We start from the raw sequence: 15,603 nt of genomic DNA on the forward strand, positions 1-15,603 counted from the left end.
TCTTTGTTCCGGCGACTGGTTAGCAGTGATGATCGATGGCGTCGTCTGCTGCGTCTTCACCGGCCAAGTGCTCCGTAGTCGAGCAGGTAACGAACCGAGCTAGCTGGTTGACTTTGTTGAGGTTGTTGGGAGGAGGAGAAGAGGAGCCCCCCTGGGTGGAGATGCAGATGGAGATGGGTTTTTCTTGCCAGGCGAGTTTAAAAGCCACTAAACTACTGGCAAGCAACGGGCGGGATGGATGCATCAGAGAAAAAGAACACAGTACGGAGTAAAAGGAGACAGCTAAATATATAGAGAAGAAAGAGACAGACTCAGCCCGTTTGCTCTAGTTGTCTCTGCTCCCGTTCTATCAGGTCTATCATGGCGCTCTATCGCTTTGGCAAAGCCAGCGGACGGCCAGTCACTTTGCTTCCCCGTTTCCCTCCAAACAGCCAGCAAAAGCAAACATGGACCCCTTCTCCCGCAAAAGGACAGCAGAGAGACTTCCTGCTAATCCGGCCAGTCCAGCTCAGGGTTCGCTGGTTCTCCCGCCCTGGCGTCCGCCTCTGCCAGGACTAGCACCCGGTTTATTTGCACCCAGACAGGCCGTTGAGCGAGCCATCAACCGCTTGCTCTACCTCTTTGGTCCCAGTCGGCTATTTGTAGCCAATCAGTCGGGAACTCCAAGGTCCTTGGGTTCGCAGGCAGCGACTTGGCCGACGGCCAGGCGGACTACTCTACCCCGGAGCAGTTGTATATAGTTCGGGCCAACACGGCTAGCAGTTCGTGGCGTTGCTATATCAAAGAGCAACTCATCCAGGCTGGCAAAAAGGCAAAGCAACATGGCGAGTGTTATTGATTGAACATCATGACTCTTTATGGAGTGTTCAAGTGAAGCATCGTATGTTATTCTGTTGGTCAACTAGGAAGCTTGCCGCAGATCTGGCTGCCAGTGATAGATCCGATCTTGTGCTGCATCCTCGGCAGCTCGTGTCTCACTAACCAGTCCGTCACGACAGGCGTTCCGGCGTGTCACTGCCAGGCACGTCTCGATCTCGTCGGTTTGGCAGTGATCTTGCTGTAGAGTAACTCATAGTCAGCGTCAGTGACAGCGTTGGGGGAGGCAGCTTATTCTTCGCCCTTTCCGCCATCCCCAGCTTCAACGTCCTCTGTCACCTCTGCATTGTCTTCTTCATCTTCATCAACTTCATCAACTTCATCATCTTCATCGTCTTTTATCGTCGCTGCTGCGTGTTTTCTCTCTAAATCGTCGATGTAGTTGCTTATTTCCTCTTTGGGATAGCCAGCGTGAGCAAAATATTTATAATATTTTTTTTTTTCTTTTTTCCTTGATTTTTCTCTATAAAAACACAAACTCGCGACGTCAAAGACGAAGACGAAGACGAAGACGCAGGCGGAGGAGATAGGAGTGAAGTAAATACGCAAAACCTGCTTGTTTGTCACGGTCATTTCACTAGCCAAGGGTTGAAGAGAAGATGACGTCGAGGTAGGTTGGCTGAGCTGACTGCAGAGAGGAACGAGGAACTTCCCACCAGGTTCGACAGCATAAAAGAGCGTTCAAGATACCCTACAGAGGACCCTTTAAAAGGACATATCTCAGTGCAGTGACATCCAGCAGGACAGCCAGAGCCAGGACGGAGCCTGAGGAAGACCAGTATACGCGCTTCCAAGATGCCGCCAGCACACCAGACCGCAACACCTACAAAGGCAGCTCAGCCAAAGACGACTAAAGAAAATTTAAATACCCTATGCAAACAAGGCCGTCACACCGATGTCGGTGTCAAGTCTGCTCTGGAGCCGGTATCTTTGAACCGCCTTTCAAAGGTGACAGCCACGGCCAAGTTCAAGGTTCTCAAGGCGAAGAGAGAACCAGTCAAGCCGACACAGCTAGAGAAGATATCACGGCCGGCCGCATCTACAACTACTACATACCAAGGCAGCCAGAAGAAACACCAGCAAGAACAACAGCAGCAACTGGAGGCTGCTATTCCACGCTCGCCTTCCCCTGGTTGCGGAGCATTGCCGGATTGCTGGAGTTGCGGCACAGAGTTGGGCGACTGCCCCCCATGCAGCTGCGAGGAGTGCGGCATGCCCAATTAACACGGCTCTTCATTCCTCGCTCTTCCTCTGGCTTCCCTGGTTTGTTGTCCGTTTCTCCGGTTTTCCGTGGCTCTTTTCTAATCTAGGATACCTTCTTTCTTCCTTTCCTCCTCTTTTTTCCTTCGTCCGTGGACATGATGACATAGCTAGCGTAGTAGCAGGGAGTCTATAACTATTCGGTTATTACTTTACCCTGTTATTAACACTTACAGCCAGCTAGTCATGTTGTATCCTGGACTGCCTTACTTGCCAGGATTATCCAACGGGCCTACTGACATACGAGTGCGGGGATGGACCCGACCTGGGGATTAGCAATATTGCTAATCAATATCTCTTCACCTCTTACCTTTCTCTTTATTATACTCTTCATGTTTACTTTCACTGGCCAAAAAAGGCTTACGGGACCAATCTTCTAGTTATTGATATGGAGTCAAGTAATTTTATTACTTCAGGAATGGGTGTGCAAGGCCTTCTCCCGAACCTCTTCCTATCCGGCTTCTCGGCATCCTTTCCCCAGGATCGGGCTCGTAGATGCCCAGGCCTGGATGCTTGCTCTTTTTAGAAAACCCTTCCTCACTTGGTCAGGTGAGGGGCTCGCGACCTCAGGGATATGCCTGCAAACCCTAGATGCAAACCCCATTTCTTACGTGAATCATGCATGAATTATCCTCGACTGAACGATATCAAGACTTCGGCAAGACTGTCCTAGACTTGCAACACATGCACAGTGGTCCGAATCAAGCGACCGCATTTATAAATCACAGCGCCATTCTTAAATGACGATATCAACATCTCCGTCTTTATACAAATCCAGCTAACGTATTAAGGTCTAGTCAAGAAGCTGAAAGCCGTATAGAAGGCCCTGAATCGTCAGCAAAGTGGGCCATGCCACCGTGGATGGCACCAACCATTTAATCAACCATGACTATCGCACTTGTCTTATCGCAGGATTAGTTTTCTATCAGTTAATATATTCTTCAACACTTATCGGAATGGATATCGGAATGCAAACAATTTCAATCTGGCCTACGACGTCAAACGTGACCAGCTTCCCCGGTTCTGCAGTGAGAACCTGTTGGGCACAGTACGGCTGCAGACTTAAACGGTATCCGTATCCTTGGTCTCTGGGGGAAGGGTTTCCTCTCTCAAGACGCCATCTACTCTTCCAGGCAAGTATCTCCGCAGCCTCCACACAGCCTCTCTTCACCAACAACCCCCAAGATGAGTCTCTTTTCGTGGAAACCAGGGGTAAACCACACTAACCCCCCATACTAGTCGACTAGCGTCTAACTCTGACAACCCGTACCTGCGAAAGGGGGAAAAGAGGGGGTCTGTCAATGCAAGAAGGCTCAGTGTGGCTCCAAGCCACCCGTGCGATGATAGAGAACGCAAACGCAGAGAACCGGAAAGAAACTACCTGAACAACTTCCATGCATGATTGGACAGTTGCCTTATACCTTAAGTATCAAATTTCATCCCAGCCATCTGGGTTCTCCCTGGGATCTCCAACGTCGATCGAAATGCTTCGTTTCCAATCCTTGAGCATCGCCTTGACCACATCGCGAAGTCCTAAGAAATTTGGACCTGCACTGCAGCCCACGAAATAATGGCGATTATCGTTGCCACACTAGGCTCGTTCAAGGAGGTCAACACAGAGTGTGATCTCAAGACACAGGAAGAAACGAAAGTTAAAAATGCCCACTTTTATCCATCCCGTCCAGCCACCAGTCATCGTTGGGAGAGGGGATCTGCGACATTAGCCTCGCAGCTTAAAGTATAACTCTCTGTTCCAGGCAGAATACTTGCTTATATATACGAAAAAGCTCAAAGTATTTCACATGCGGGGTGCGTCTATCTGGACACCGCGCAAAAGCTAGAGTGACTCGAATCAATGCCAATTTCAGGGCAGGCCGGACCAAGGGATAACTAACTTAGTCCCCAGAGTCAGCCGCGGGAGGCAACATGAATCAAATCCAAGGGCCTCCAATATTTTCCCGGAAGCTTCAAACATAGCAATATCTTTGACCGCTCGTAACGAGATTAGAATTCTCCACTTGGCTCGCAAACTCCGGAGTATGACCTCCTCTCCTCCCCCAGAAAATGGAGATGTTGACTTGGCAGGCAGCAAGCCAGTCCGATACTCCTTTTTGTCTAGGGGCACGAGAGGACGAGCACTAGGCACGCAGCCAAAGTCAGATTTTCCGAACAGCAGATATGTATGGCGAACAACGGCTGAGATGGGGTATCTCGTAAAGCAGAAGGGCCTGTGAACTCTCACATCCTGGCAAAAGATAACTTGGCATGGAACATTTCCATCGCTTAGCTTTCCGCAGTGCACTTTCGCTGTTTTCCATCCGCCTTCGCTCCCTGTTCTACCATCATTGATACCCCAGATTCTATCGCTTCTGTGAAGGTCCTCAAAGTGTTAGTCAGTCCTTCGTTTCTTCTTCCAATGGATGCTGAAACATTTCGGCGTGACCAACTAAAGCACACCATCACGGCTACGTGCGGGTCTAAGGCTCGACGTCGTGATCAGATGGCAAAGGTCTGCTAAGCAGTTTGTATCTTGACATGTCAGACTTGTCACCACGCTCGTGCTGTAACCTGGGGAATTACGTTTTTACCCTCTCTGGAGTTTGCCTTTGCCTTTGCATAGTGTCTTGACGTTGCAGCCAGCAGGACCCTAGCAAAGCTCATGGGCCTCGGGGATATTCCTTGCAACGTCGAGATAACAAGCTGGAGAGCACAAGCAAGGAATCAAAATAGAATAATTCTATATTAACTTTGCTTTTCTGTGGGACTGGTGTATACCACCGTATCTTGTTAACCACGGAGATGAGACGGGACTGACGGGATTGACGGGAGAGCGTCCTACGACAATCGTTACTATAAAGATGGCCATCCGCCTTTGGCATCTTTTAGAAATATTTCCCTTTCTCTCCTCCATCCCCTCTAACTCATCATCATCTCCACCTCAAGAGTTGTTTGCTGTCGATCAAGATGAAGTTCTCCGTTTCTGTCTCGCTGCTTGCTGCAGCTGGCCTGGCCTCTGCCGCCAATGAGTTTGCCATGAACAGACTGATGTCCATGAAGGTCTCTGAGCGTGAAGAGTACAGAGCTAAGGGAATGTTCGCTCCTGGACGATATGGCAACTCTACCAACAAGTTTGTTCCTTGCAGACACGGCAAGTCTGGAGAATATTCCTGCAACAAGGTTGACCAGCACGGTTTCCTTACCCACCAGGAAATGGGCAGCACTACTCGTGAGGGTAACGATGTCTGGGGTAAGTCAAGTGTTGCCTCAATACGCAATGCGTTAGCCGGAAGGCCAAATACTGACTAGGTAACAGGTTGGACCTCGAGGGACGGCCGTGAATTCGGTGCCATCGGTCAGACCGATGGAACTGCTTTCGTTGAGGTTCTCAAGGATGGAAGACTTGAGTATAAGGGCCGACTGCCGACTCAGACTGTGTCCAGTATCTGGCGTGACATGAAGGTCATTGACGGATACGTCTACATTGGAGCCGAGTCTCGTGACCACGGTCTCCAAGTCTTTGACATGCGCAAGGTAAGCTAGATTTTCGGATTCCTGGTAGTCGATAGTAAGTTGCTAATGAGGCATATAGCTGCTCGATCTCAAGGAGCCAAAGACCTTCTCCATCAAGGATGACATGACCGCTTTCTTCAGCGGCTTCGGCAGCTCCCACAACATCGTCCACCACGAGGCGACTAAGATGATCTATGCCGTTGGAACCGGCAGAAAGACCGAGTGTGCCGGCGGTCTGTTCATGGTCGATGTTTCTGACCCAAGCAAGCCAACTTCCCGTGGCTGCGCCAACGCGGACGGATACGTTCATGATGGTGAGTTGTGATCCAAGGCATATCATTGAGCCGAACCATACTAATATACATCCAGCTCAATGCGTCATCTACACTGGTCCCGATCAGCAGTACAAGGGCAAGGAAATCTGCTTCGGCTACAATGAAGACTCCCTCACCATCTACGATGTTACCGATAAGCAGAACCCCAAGATCATTTCCAAGACCCCATACCAGGGCTCTGCCTACACCCATCAGGGCTGGCTCGCCGACCCCAAGAAGATGACCTACCTGCTCCTCGACGACGAGCTCGACGAGAAGGACGGCACTGCCCTTGGCAAGAACCATACCACCACCTACATCTTCGACATCAAGCAGCTCGCTAAGCCCAAGTACACCGGCTTCTACCAGTCCCCTGCCCAGTCCATTGACCACAACCAGTATGTTCTCAACGGCCTAACCTACCAGTCCAACTACGGCTCTGGTCTCCGCATCGTCGACGTCAGCTCCATTGACCGAAAGCCCGATGGCTCTCAGTTCAAGGAAGCCGGTTTCTTCGACTGCCACCCCGAGGATGACCACATGAACGGAGAGGTCTCTTTCCACGGCAGCTGGAGCACCTACCCATACTTCAAGAGCGGATACATCCTCCTCAACAGCATTGAGCGTGGTGTGTACTCCCTCCGATACAACGGCCCACCAGCCCGTTACCGCTGGTAAATTAATAGCCTGATCTTTTCTTCTTCGTCTTGATATTATATAGAATATTCAGACATGTACATAGCTTTTGAATGAATAAACGAATGAACATATATTTTATGAATTCTCATATTTTCCATATTCCATTATCACATTTTATACTTTTAGCTAGTAGTTAGCGACTTTTCCGCCCTAGAGAAAAAAGCTGGATAACCCAGCCAAAACGACTTAGCAACTACACTGACACCATCCAGTGCTCCAGACACATCTCAACAGACGCAGACATGCCATTTGATCAGATTCTAAGCGAGAGAAACATCTACATGTCAGGTACAATCGCCAGCAGCTGACAATACGCCACATTCGTTCGTCATGGACCTCCTCGGTCTGCTGGGTAGCATTGGACACGAGGTTGAAGACGCAGAAGACGGTAGCTATGCATAAATCAGTCAAATGGCACCTTCTTTGCATTATCTGACCGTCTTAGATGCTTTTATCCAATTCTCACACCCTATACCCTCGAGTAACTTGGGCTTTGTTGATCCTCGTTCAAACACTGTCGAGCTCACCGTTGGCGGAGAGGAGTTAACCATCCGCCAATCGCCAACCATTTTATCCTCGAAGAGAACAGGCGGAACTACAGGCGCCGGTACGTACACGTCCATATATCTATTACCGTTACATCTATCCAGTGGTTGGTTGGCATGGGATGTTCGAGCAATCATTAGCGAAATACCCGTTCAAATTTTTCACTACCTAACATGACACGGTTACAAAACACATGGAGGAAAAAAACTACAACTAAACGAACAAACACACAACCTAACTGAGCTGAACTGAACTGAATTAGAAAGCAAAGAAAGAGGAAAGAAAATGAAAAAGGAAAATACTGATAACAGGAATAGTTCTCTGGCAAGTTACTCCCAAACTGGCAGAATGGCTCTGCAAGAAGGACAACCCCCTTTGGAAGTCATCCGTTTTGAACTCGGAATCGGCTGTCGTCGAGCTGGGGTGCGGTACTTCAGCGGTGCTGGCGATATCCCTTGGACCGAAGGTAGGGTGTTACGCTGCGACTGATCAAGAGTATGTTCGGAAGCTATTCAATGAGAACCTGCATACGAATGGGAAGATGGGTTCTCCGTCTTCATATGCAGGTTCAACGGGCAATAGGTCTGGCAAAAGGATTGAGCGAAAGGGTGGTAAACATCACCATCACCATCATCACCCCCGGCCAGAGCGTGAACGGCGAAACAGCCCTGCTCGCCGAGGAGATGATGAAAGCGGTTCCGGCGACTATAGCGGCGCTGGAGTGCCGGAGAAAATCAAATTCGTCCCGTTGGATTGGGAGTTGGATTCGCCTGATATGCTGAAACGTTCGATCGGCACTGACGTTGCTGAAGATGACCCCGGCTTCGACCTACTGGTTGCATGCGATTGTATATACAACGATGCATTAATTGCCCCGTTCGTGGCGACGTGTGCTGATATATGTCGCTTGCGCCCGTCAGTGGGCGAGGAACGGCCCGAGAGACCTACGCTGTGCGTGGTTGGCCAGCAGTTGCGGTCTCATGAGGTGTTTGAGGGGTGGATGAGAGAAGCCTTGCAGGAGTTTCGGGTATGGAGGGTGAAAAATGAAGTCGTTGGGTCTACTCTGGCTTCTGGAACGGGGTATACGGTGCATATATTGCTTTTGAAAGGCGGAAACTAGATAGACAAGAACGGGACGAGACAGTGATATGACAAAAAGAGGATGGAACATGACATGCAGGGGCGAAGTAAACGTGAGAAGTAAACGGGAGAGAAGAAGCCGAGGGAGGTAGTGATGGCGTGGCGGTGAAGGCGGAAGGAGATTAAAATTAGTACGACGGGCTCGAATTTTGTGAAAATGATATGATGCATTCATATTTGTTTTGAGACTGCAACGGAAAGGTCTAAGTACGGCTATGGGGAAGTTGCTAAGGAATCGCCTGCGTCCAGAGCTGCTAAGGCACTATCAATCAAATCTGTTAGCATCGTGCGCATATGCGTTCCGTAGTAGAAGGTATGTTGCACTCACCCGAATGCATTCTGAGAAGACTCATCTTTCTTCTCCTTTCCGGCTGGCGGTGTTCCAGTCCGGCTGCTTGCGCCGCTATCCTCGCCACCTCGCACAAGATTTCCTCCAGGTCCTAGATTTCTTCGTCCGCTTCCGCTCCTCGAGCCAAGCAGGCCAGATGGACTGAAGGAAGCAGGCTGGTTTGTGTTTCTGCCTGTCTTTAGACGACGTAGATCATCGCTACCGACTTTGTTGGAGTAATCTGGTGGGGGTACTTGGGCGCCGTAACCGCTGAAGTTACGGGCGTCACCACGGCCAAGGTGCATGCGGCCACTACCACCGCCACCGCCTCTGCTGGCTTGTTGGCGGGCTCTTTCGGCTTCTTGTTCTTGTTGAGCGCGGGCAGCCTGCAAAAGTTAGCATACAAACATATATAAAAGTACGTTAAGGGAACCAGAAGGGGGCATACATCTTCTCTGATCTCAGCGATAGTCTTGGGACCCTTGTCAGCATCCTTTGATATCCAGTTGGCTTTCCGTAGATCAATAACGTCCTATAGTTATCAAATTAGTACTCAGCAGACCAGAATTTGACATGTATGATAAAAGAGGGAGAATGGACGTACCATAAGCATGAAGCGATGTCTGCTTTGCAATTCGGTTGTATCCATCATCAACTTGATACGGGCGAAGTATGCATCCATCATCGCATGGCCCTTCTCAGAGCTATCCAAACTAGCACCAATAGTTCTCAACAAACTGGCCAAACTCTCTACCTCGGCCTCATCAGGTACACCGTCATAATCGACTAGTCTCTTAACACAATCATGCATAATTCGTTCCGTCAACATGCCCAGCTTGAACAGCTCACCAATGAACTTGACTAGACCCAGACCACGTCGCTTGGCAGCCGCAGCCTTGTAGTATTCATCGGACATCATAGCAACTTCTTCGGTGACACCCTCGGGTTTCTCGGGCATGTTGACTTTCCAACCTCGCTCGAACTCTTCTTGACAACGATTAAGTAGGTATTTGCGGAACAAGCTGCCTCCGGCTACTATTGTGCCGTTGCGATCGCGGATATTCTCGTCCTTGATTTCGGGGCTCATGCTCTCGTGCATACGCATGCAGAACTTGGCGTACATGGATGCCCAGTGGGCTTCGTCAGTAGCCTTTTCAAAAGTGAGCTGGATGACTTGTCGGAGGGTGCGGCCATCAGATTCGTCCTTGGATTGAGCAACAATGTCGAGGATTTGGCCGGATATCTTGTCGAAGTTTTCGGGTGTCATCTTGTTCAAGTTACTCTTGACCTTACCCTGTACAACATCAGGCGGTAGATGGCCGTCTGGAGCGAGGGTGGGTCCCTTCTGGCCTATGCTGCGTGGTTTCCAGCCGGTGGTGGAAGTGTTAAGAGGCTTGATGTCGGCATTGGCAGTCAGAGGCATTGTCTTGCTCAATTCCTCTTCCTTCTTCTTCTGCTGTCTGCTTCCAGTGCGAGCACCTCTGTGGCTTGGGTTACGGGAGCCACCAAGCTGCGAGCCAGCAGCAGAAGCAGATCGGGCACCCATGGGGTTGAGAGGACCGAATTGGCCGAATGGGTTGCCGCCCTTGGACGAGCCTCGGGGCGCGTTCATGACGGGGAACCGATCGGAGCCAGGGGGTAGTGTTTGTGTCCGTACAGGCTGGTTGAAGTGGCCCATCATGGGGCCCTGGGCAGGGCCACGGCTAGCACCCGATCGAGGGCCAGGAGTGCGTACGGGGGTACGGGCAGAATCAGCGGATCCATCGCCAACAGTCTCGCGGACGCGGGCATCCCAGTCGACGGAGGGCTTCTCCTTGAAAACGTTCTGGAACTGCAGCAAGAATTCCTTGTTGTATTTGAACTTGCGGTCTGCGGGGGCGTTGCTGTTAAGTGCTGGGTTGGGAGAAACAATTGAGGGTGGGTAAGAGACATTGCTTGGATCTGCGAGAAATCGGGCGGAGTGCAGAGATTTCATAGCAGCGCTAGGCTGTGGTGGTTCAACCTGCTTGTTTGTCTCGAGCTTGAGAGAGGCTGGTTTTTCACGCTTTCCAACACCACCGGCTAGAAGTTTCTGTGGTGGTCCCATGGAGGTATCAGAGACTGGAGTTGCGGCGCCGCTCTCGGGAGTCGCAACAGCTGGGCTCTCTGCTGGGGTAGCTGATTTGCCTCTAAGCGAGGCAAAGAGAGATTCGCGCTCCTTTCTGTCTGCCTCGTTCTCGCCGGACTCGAGTTTCTTGATACGTGCTTCCTCAGCAGCCTCAGCTTCGCGCTCAGCTTTCTTGAGCGCCTCCTCCTCAGCGGCAGCTCTCTCTTTTTCCTTGAGGGCTGCTTCGGCCTTCTCCTTGGCCTTCTTTTCTTGGTAGGCCTTTTCAGCGGCGGCTTCTCGGGCTTCAATCTCAGCCATTTCCCTCTCAATAGCATCATAATCGATTTCGTCCTCCTCAACGGCCTTGGCGGGCTCATTTACGACCGGCTTCTCCTTCTTCTCTTCTTCCTTTGCCGGAGTGGTAGTAGCAGCTGGAACTGGCTCTGGGGCTGGAGCTTCAGCTTGAGCTTGAGCGGGAGCGGGAGCTGGGGCAGGGGTCGCTTCTGGCTTGGAGGCGGGCTTTTCGGCAGCAGTCTTTTCCTCGGCCTTGGAAGCAGCAGCTTCCTTCTCCCGAAGACTCTGAACAACAGCATTCTGGAAGCTCTGCTTCTTTTCCTCTCCGGTTTGGGACTTGGCATCGGTAGCATCTGGTTCTCCGCGGCTGGCGGTGCGAGGTGGCGGGGTGGAAGTAGGTGTAACACCCGGCTTAGCAGGAGAAGCGGATCCACGAGCAGGCGAGCTTGACGGCTTTACGACGGAGCCGCTGCTGGGGTCACGGATGATCAGAGGGCTGTGCTTCTTTGGGACAACGAACGGGGACTGGTTGACGGGGCTTCCATTGTTGTTGCTACGGCTATTTGTGTGGTGGTGTCCTGGACCGCCCGGGCCAGGAGCTGGAGGGACCTGGCTCAGGCTGCTGCCAGGCCGGTCAGTAGCAGATAACTGAGAGGAAGATCTGGCGATTGGTACACCCTGGGGCATCTGGTGTGGCTGAGCTGCATAGTGGCCGGGCATATAAGGCTGTTGGGGGATTCCGTAAGTGTTTCGGGGAGACGAGGGGACCATGGGCATGGGCTGCATGCCGTATTGGCCAGGGTAATAGTAGGCATTGTTATCGTAAGGAGGGTAGCCCTGAGATTTGAATTTTGTTAGAAGATGTTCAAAATTGCCACTTTCTGGCGAGAGGGATATGTGAGAAGGAGGTTGCTGCTGCTCTTCGTGTGGCTGTCGCTCCAGTGTAGAAATTGGTGAAGGAGTAGGAAGTGGTAGTGGTTGAGAAGGGAGAGATGGAGGGTCATAAGAAGGGGGCTGATATGATTGATTGGTCAATTGGGGAGGAGGAGGTGGTGGTAACGGTGGAGCAGGAAGAGGAATCGGGGCATTGTGATGGGGGTAGTGAAAATAGGGAGGAGCAGGTGTATAATGTGAGGAAGAATAGTGCTTTTTTTGATAAGAAGAGCGGCGTTTGCCGTGAAACTTGGCAGAAGAGGAAGGAGGAGGGAAAGGATGCTGATTTACTTGTTGAGCTGCCATGGGCTGCGGATAAGCACCATACTGCTGGGCCTGCATCTGCGGATTTGTCAGGGGCACGGGAGCCATCTGAGGAGTAGCCGGGTTCGTGTGGGAGAGCGCGGGGCTCGATCCGGGCTGCTGGTGCTGGTGTTGGTGCTGGTGCTGATGCTGATGCTGGTGTTGGTGTTGGTGCTGGTGATGGTTTTGATGCCGGTGCTGATGAGGAGGGTTTGGATAGCCATTGTATGGTCGTTGCTGGGTATTGTTGTATCGAGGATTCATGTTTGGACCGCCTCGAGCATTGGGATGCGGCCTATAAGGCTGGTGGTTTGGCCTCATGTTTCGCTATTAAGTGTTAATGCAGTTTTATATATATATATATATATATATATATATATTATATTTTTTTTCTTATATATCAAAAAAGGTAGAAAAAAAAATAAAAATAAAATGAAAAGGGTAAAAAAGAAAAAAAAAGAAAAAAAAAAAACCAACCTGGTCATTTTGGTCCATATCAGCTATGAAATTCAAGTTATTCCCTGAGCCCTGGAGTGACGACGGGGGACGACCACCGCTGGCCAAGGGCTGTGGAATGGGAGAAGGAGAAGCATGCGGCGAAGGGCCCCGCGAGTTGCTTGAAGGGCCTACACCAAGGGACGAGGCCTGTGGTTGTTGCTGCTGCTGTGCTTGCTGTGGCTGCTGTTGCTGGTTAGCTGGGACGGCAGGCGGTCCCATCCTAGGAGAGCCTTCGACCGCGCCGAAGCGGAGGTTAGGCCGGGAGACAGATGTCATTAAACAGGGCAGTTGTTGGGCTGTATTGTGTAGGGGGTTCGTAGCGGCGTCGCAGGTGAGATGTGGGAAGGTCGAGGTGAACAGAGGATCTCAAGAGATTCCAGCTCCAACTCGAGATGCTGCGACTAGATCTGTTAGCTGGGCCTCTCACAGCAGTTTTCAGCAGTGCTAATAGGGGAAGATAAGGGATAGATATTGATGGTGATGGGGGGAGGGAGCGGAGGGTCCAGTGCGGCAAGAGCCCGACTTTCCAGCGCCCATGCAGAGGCGGCAACTCCGGCGCAAAAAAGAGCCACTGGGAGACGGCGCAAAGATCGAGAGGGCCACAGATGACATAGCGACAGCACAGGGATAACGAGCGCTGCCACTCACCGCAGAAGAGCCCTGCCTGTAAGAAGTATAAGAGAAAGACGAGTAGACCACGGTCAGACAGGCGGGCAAAAAGGACGCTGAGCGAGACCGCGGAGCGCCCTGTTTCCTGGAAAGAAGGAAAGAGGCGCAACAGGGGGTTCTGAAGCGCTTCCGGGTGTTTCTTCGTTGGTTTTGTGGACTGTTGATAGTTGTTGTTGGTGGTTGCAAGTTGAAGTTGAAGTCGAACGTCGAACTTCGTCGTCGTCTTCTTGTGCGGAAAAAAAAAAGAAGTTTTTTTTTTTTTTTTTTACTTCTATTTTTTTGACTTTTGGTGGTTTTGTTACGGTATCGTAAGTTACAATAACCAGTGACAGTACATGACTAATGGATGACTAATGGATGACTCAGAGATGAGATAAGTATATTATATAAGCAATAGTCCTCGTCCCGAAGAGGAAAGAGTGAAGCAACGGATATCATTGCATGCAGCGGAAGATAAGCAAAAGCCTGGGAGGATCTCAAGGTCTGCAGATTACTTTTGGAGTTTATAATGGAAGGACTGTCACCGATATAATCGGCGTAACTGTTGTTGATGGTGATGCTGATACCAATAGTGGTGTTGACCTTGGTGTTGACTCTATATGATCCTTTACCTTAAGGTTGGCATGTTCATTTTACAATAGGTAGTCACATTACATATAGAGAGAGTGAGTTCCAACTGCATGCAATAGGTACTATGAAAATAACAGAACAGTTCTACTCAGATATCAGAAGAAGGGGGGTGATATTGCGATTGGACTTGGGAAGTAAGAAGTCATACTCGGAAAAGTTTAAAGATACAGATTAGGCCAGCCAACAAGGATCATCAGTATATTTTATCCCCTTTTGCTTCTTTCTACAACCTGCTTACCTGAAAAGAAATCTACAAAAGGAATATATTGAAGACTCAGTATTAATCCTTCTGGGTCCTTAAGCTGAATGACCATCGTCATACTTGTTTATGTTCTGATCTCTTAGTTAGTCCTTACCAGAGGAATGTTTACCACTTCACCCGCGGTAGACCTCCTAGACCTTCCATCCACCCTGCCCCTTATCCTTGCTCAATTGAGCTGACTAACGACCCATCTGGTCCCACTTTAACGGAAGATCAACGCCGCACCGCCAAGTTTATCCAGACGTCAATCCATTAATTTTTTATTTATCTACTGCTGCGTCTTAAGCAGTATCAGATATAAACGTACCCGGACAGGGGAAAAAGGAAGAATATGAGGGACCGAGAAGATGAGAGACTGGTAAATGCCTGAGTACGGAGTGCAGTTGCGGCTCATGTTGCTGATGGCGACTTGCAATGCCAAGAAGAAGTCACCAGCGTCGACTCTACGGGTCGATAATCGGATAACGCCATGTTTTTCATAAACAAAAAACCACCGCCTAAATCCTTCTCTCTTCCCTGTGCTTTTCCTCCTTATTACTATACCAAAGATACGTCCAACGCCTTTCTGCAATCAAAGGGAATACGAGGGAGAACAATAGGGGAAGGTGAGATACAGACTGGCATTGGTAGCAGCCTTCATTAATCGGTTCCTACGTAGCATATAGCTTAACCTTATCATGGCACTCTTCTACTGATGCTACTATTTTTCCCTTCCTTGGTCTGAAAAGGTATAGGGCCAATAATGGGGAAGAAGGTTTTACGTTTGGTGGTCGAACGGCTAGATAGAGTTGCGGCTGGCATCATCGACTAAGGGGCAAATCCAAGTAGACGACGTAATCGACGTAGACACTTGAAATGATGACATGCTATTCCCATAAATATATGAATAGACCCGAGCCTTATAATCTACTTTCTCATCCATCTTTCCTGTTCATCTATACTGTCAGTCCATCAGATACCTCCCTACCAAAACTAGACCTGCTATCTTTTTACCGTTAGTTTTCAAGACAGCCCGTCCAGTCAAAGATCCAAACTATGAGTAGTACTGCTCCTCCCTCGGCCCACTCTGCCACAAAGAGCAAGGGACGAGTTGAACGGTCTGACGGCGAAGAATGGTGAGTATCACTATCCTTAATGGCAGGACATGTATGTTAACCATCCTGTAGGATTTATATTAATTGGGGTATACTTCTTTGGTGGACGGAAAATAGATATTTTCTTGTCAAGATTAATGGCACAATAAAATACCATAAAA

The 15,603-nt window shown here is 49.9% G+C and overlaps 5 protein-coding genes across 11 annotated transcripts in view; 4 read left to right on the forward strand and 1 right to left on the reverse strand.

Annotated features, from left to right (window-relative positions):
- The first annotated feature begins 1,413 nt into the window (after positions 1-1,413).
- Positions 1,414-4,034, forward strand: TERG_03160 (uncharacterized protein). The gene has a single exon (XM_047748035.1). The coding sequence runs from the start codon at positions 1,749-1,751 to the stop codon at positions 2,184-2,186; it is 438 nt and encodes a 145-aa protein (XP_047604009.1). The 5' UTR covers positions 1,414-1,748; the 3' UTR covers positions 2,187-4,034.
- A 1,806-nt stretch (positions 4,035-5,840) lies between these two features.
- Positions 5,841-6,638, forward strand: TERG_03161 (uncharacterized protein; the record flags this gene model as incomplete). The annotated part of the gene is made up of 1 exon (XM_047748036.1): positions 5,841-6,638. The coding sequence occupies one exon, from the start codon at positions 5,841-5,843 to the stop codon at positions 6,636-6,638; it is 798 nt and encodes a 265-aa protein (XP_047604010.1).
- A 351-nt stretch (positions 6,639-6,989) lies between these two features.
- TERG_03162 (uncharacterized protein) lies at positions 6,990-8,325 on the forward strand (the record flags this gene model as incomplete). Its single annotated transcript, XM_003236064.1, has 3 exons — positions 6,990-7,047; positions 7,105-7,266; positions 7,523-8,325. 3 exons carry the CDS (start codon positions 6,990-6,992, stop codon positions 8,323-8,325), a joined length of 1,023 nt encoding a protein of 340 aa, XP_003236112.1.
- A 233-nt stretch (positions 8,326-8,558) lies between these two features.
- On the reverse strand, positions 8,559-13,063 carry TERG_03163 (uncharacterized protein; the record flags this gene model as incomplete). Of its 7 annotated transcripts, XM_003236065.2 has the most annotated exons (5): positions 8,559-8,607; positions 8,674-9,059; positions 9,122-9,205; positions 9,278-12,616; positions 12,767-13,063. In XM_003236065.2, the coding sequence occupies 5 exons, from the start codon at positions 13,061-13,063 to the stop codon at positions 8,559-8,561; spliced, it is 4,155 nt and encodes a 1,384-aa protein (XP_003236113.2). The 7 variants fall into 7 exon arrangements, with proteins under 7 accessions (XP_003236113.2, XP_047605860.1, XP_047605861.1 ...); XM_047749525.1 differs by lacking the exon at positions 8,559-8,607 and having other exon boundaries at positions 8,670-9,059; positions 12,767-13,006; XM_047749526.1 differs by lacking the exon at positions 8,559-8,607 and having other exon boundaries at positions 8,873-9,205; positions 12,767-13,006.
- A 2,320-nt stretch (positions 13,064-15,383) lies between these two features.
- Positions 15,384-15,603, forward strand: part of TERG_03164 (uncharacterized protein) — a gene marked incomplete at both ends in the record, with an annotated part of 781 nt that continues 561 nt past the window's right edge. The window contains one exon of the mRNA XM_003236066.1: positions 15,384-15,463. Coding sequence (XP_003236114.1) covers positions 15,384-15,463 — 80 coding nt within the window. The remainder of the gene's footprint in view (positions 15,464-15,603) is intronic.

This window comes from Trichophyton rubrum (assembly GCF_000151425.1).
Source record: "Trichophyton rubrum CBS 118892 genomic scaffold supercont2.3, whole genome shotgun sequence".
Lineage (NCBI taxonomy): Eukaryota > Fungi > Ascomycota > Eurotiomycetes > Onygenales > Arthrodermataceae > Trichophyton > Trichophyton rubrum.

What these genes read in the sequence shown, in the direction of transcription:
- TERG_03160 (XM_047748035.1), top strand. Translation starts at nt 1,749, where the DNA reads ATGCAAACAAGGCCGTCACACCGATGTCGGTGTCAAGTCTGCTCTGGA.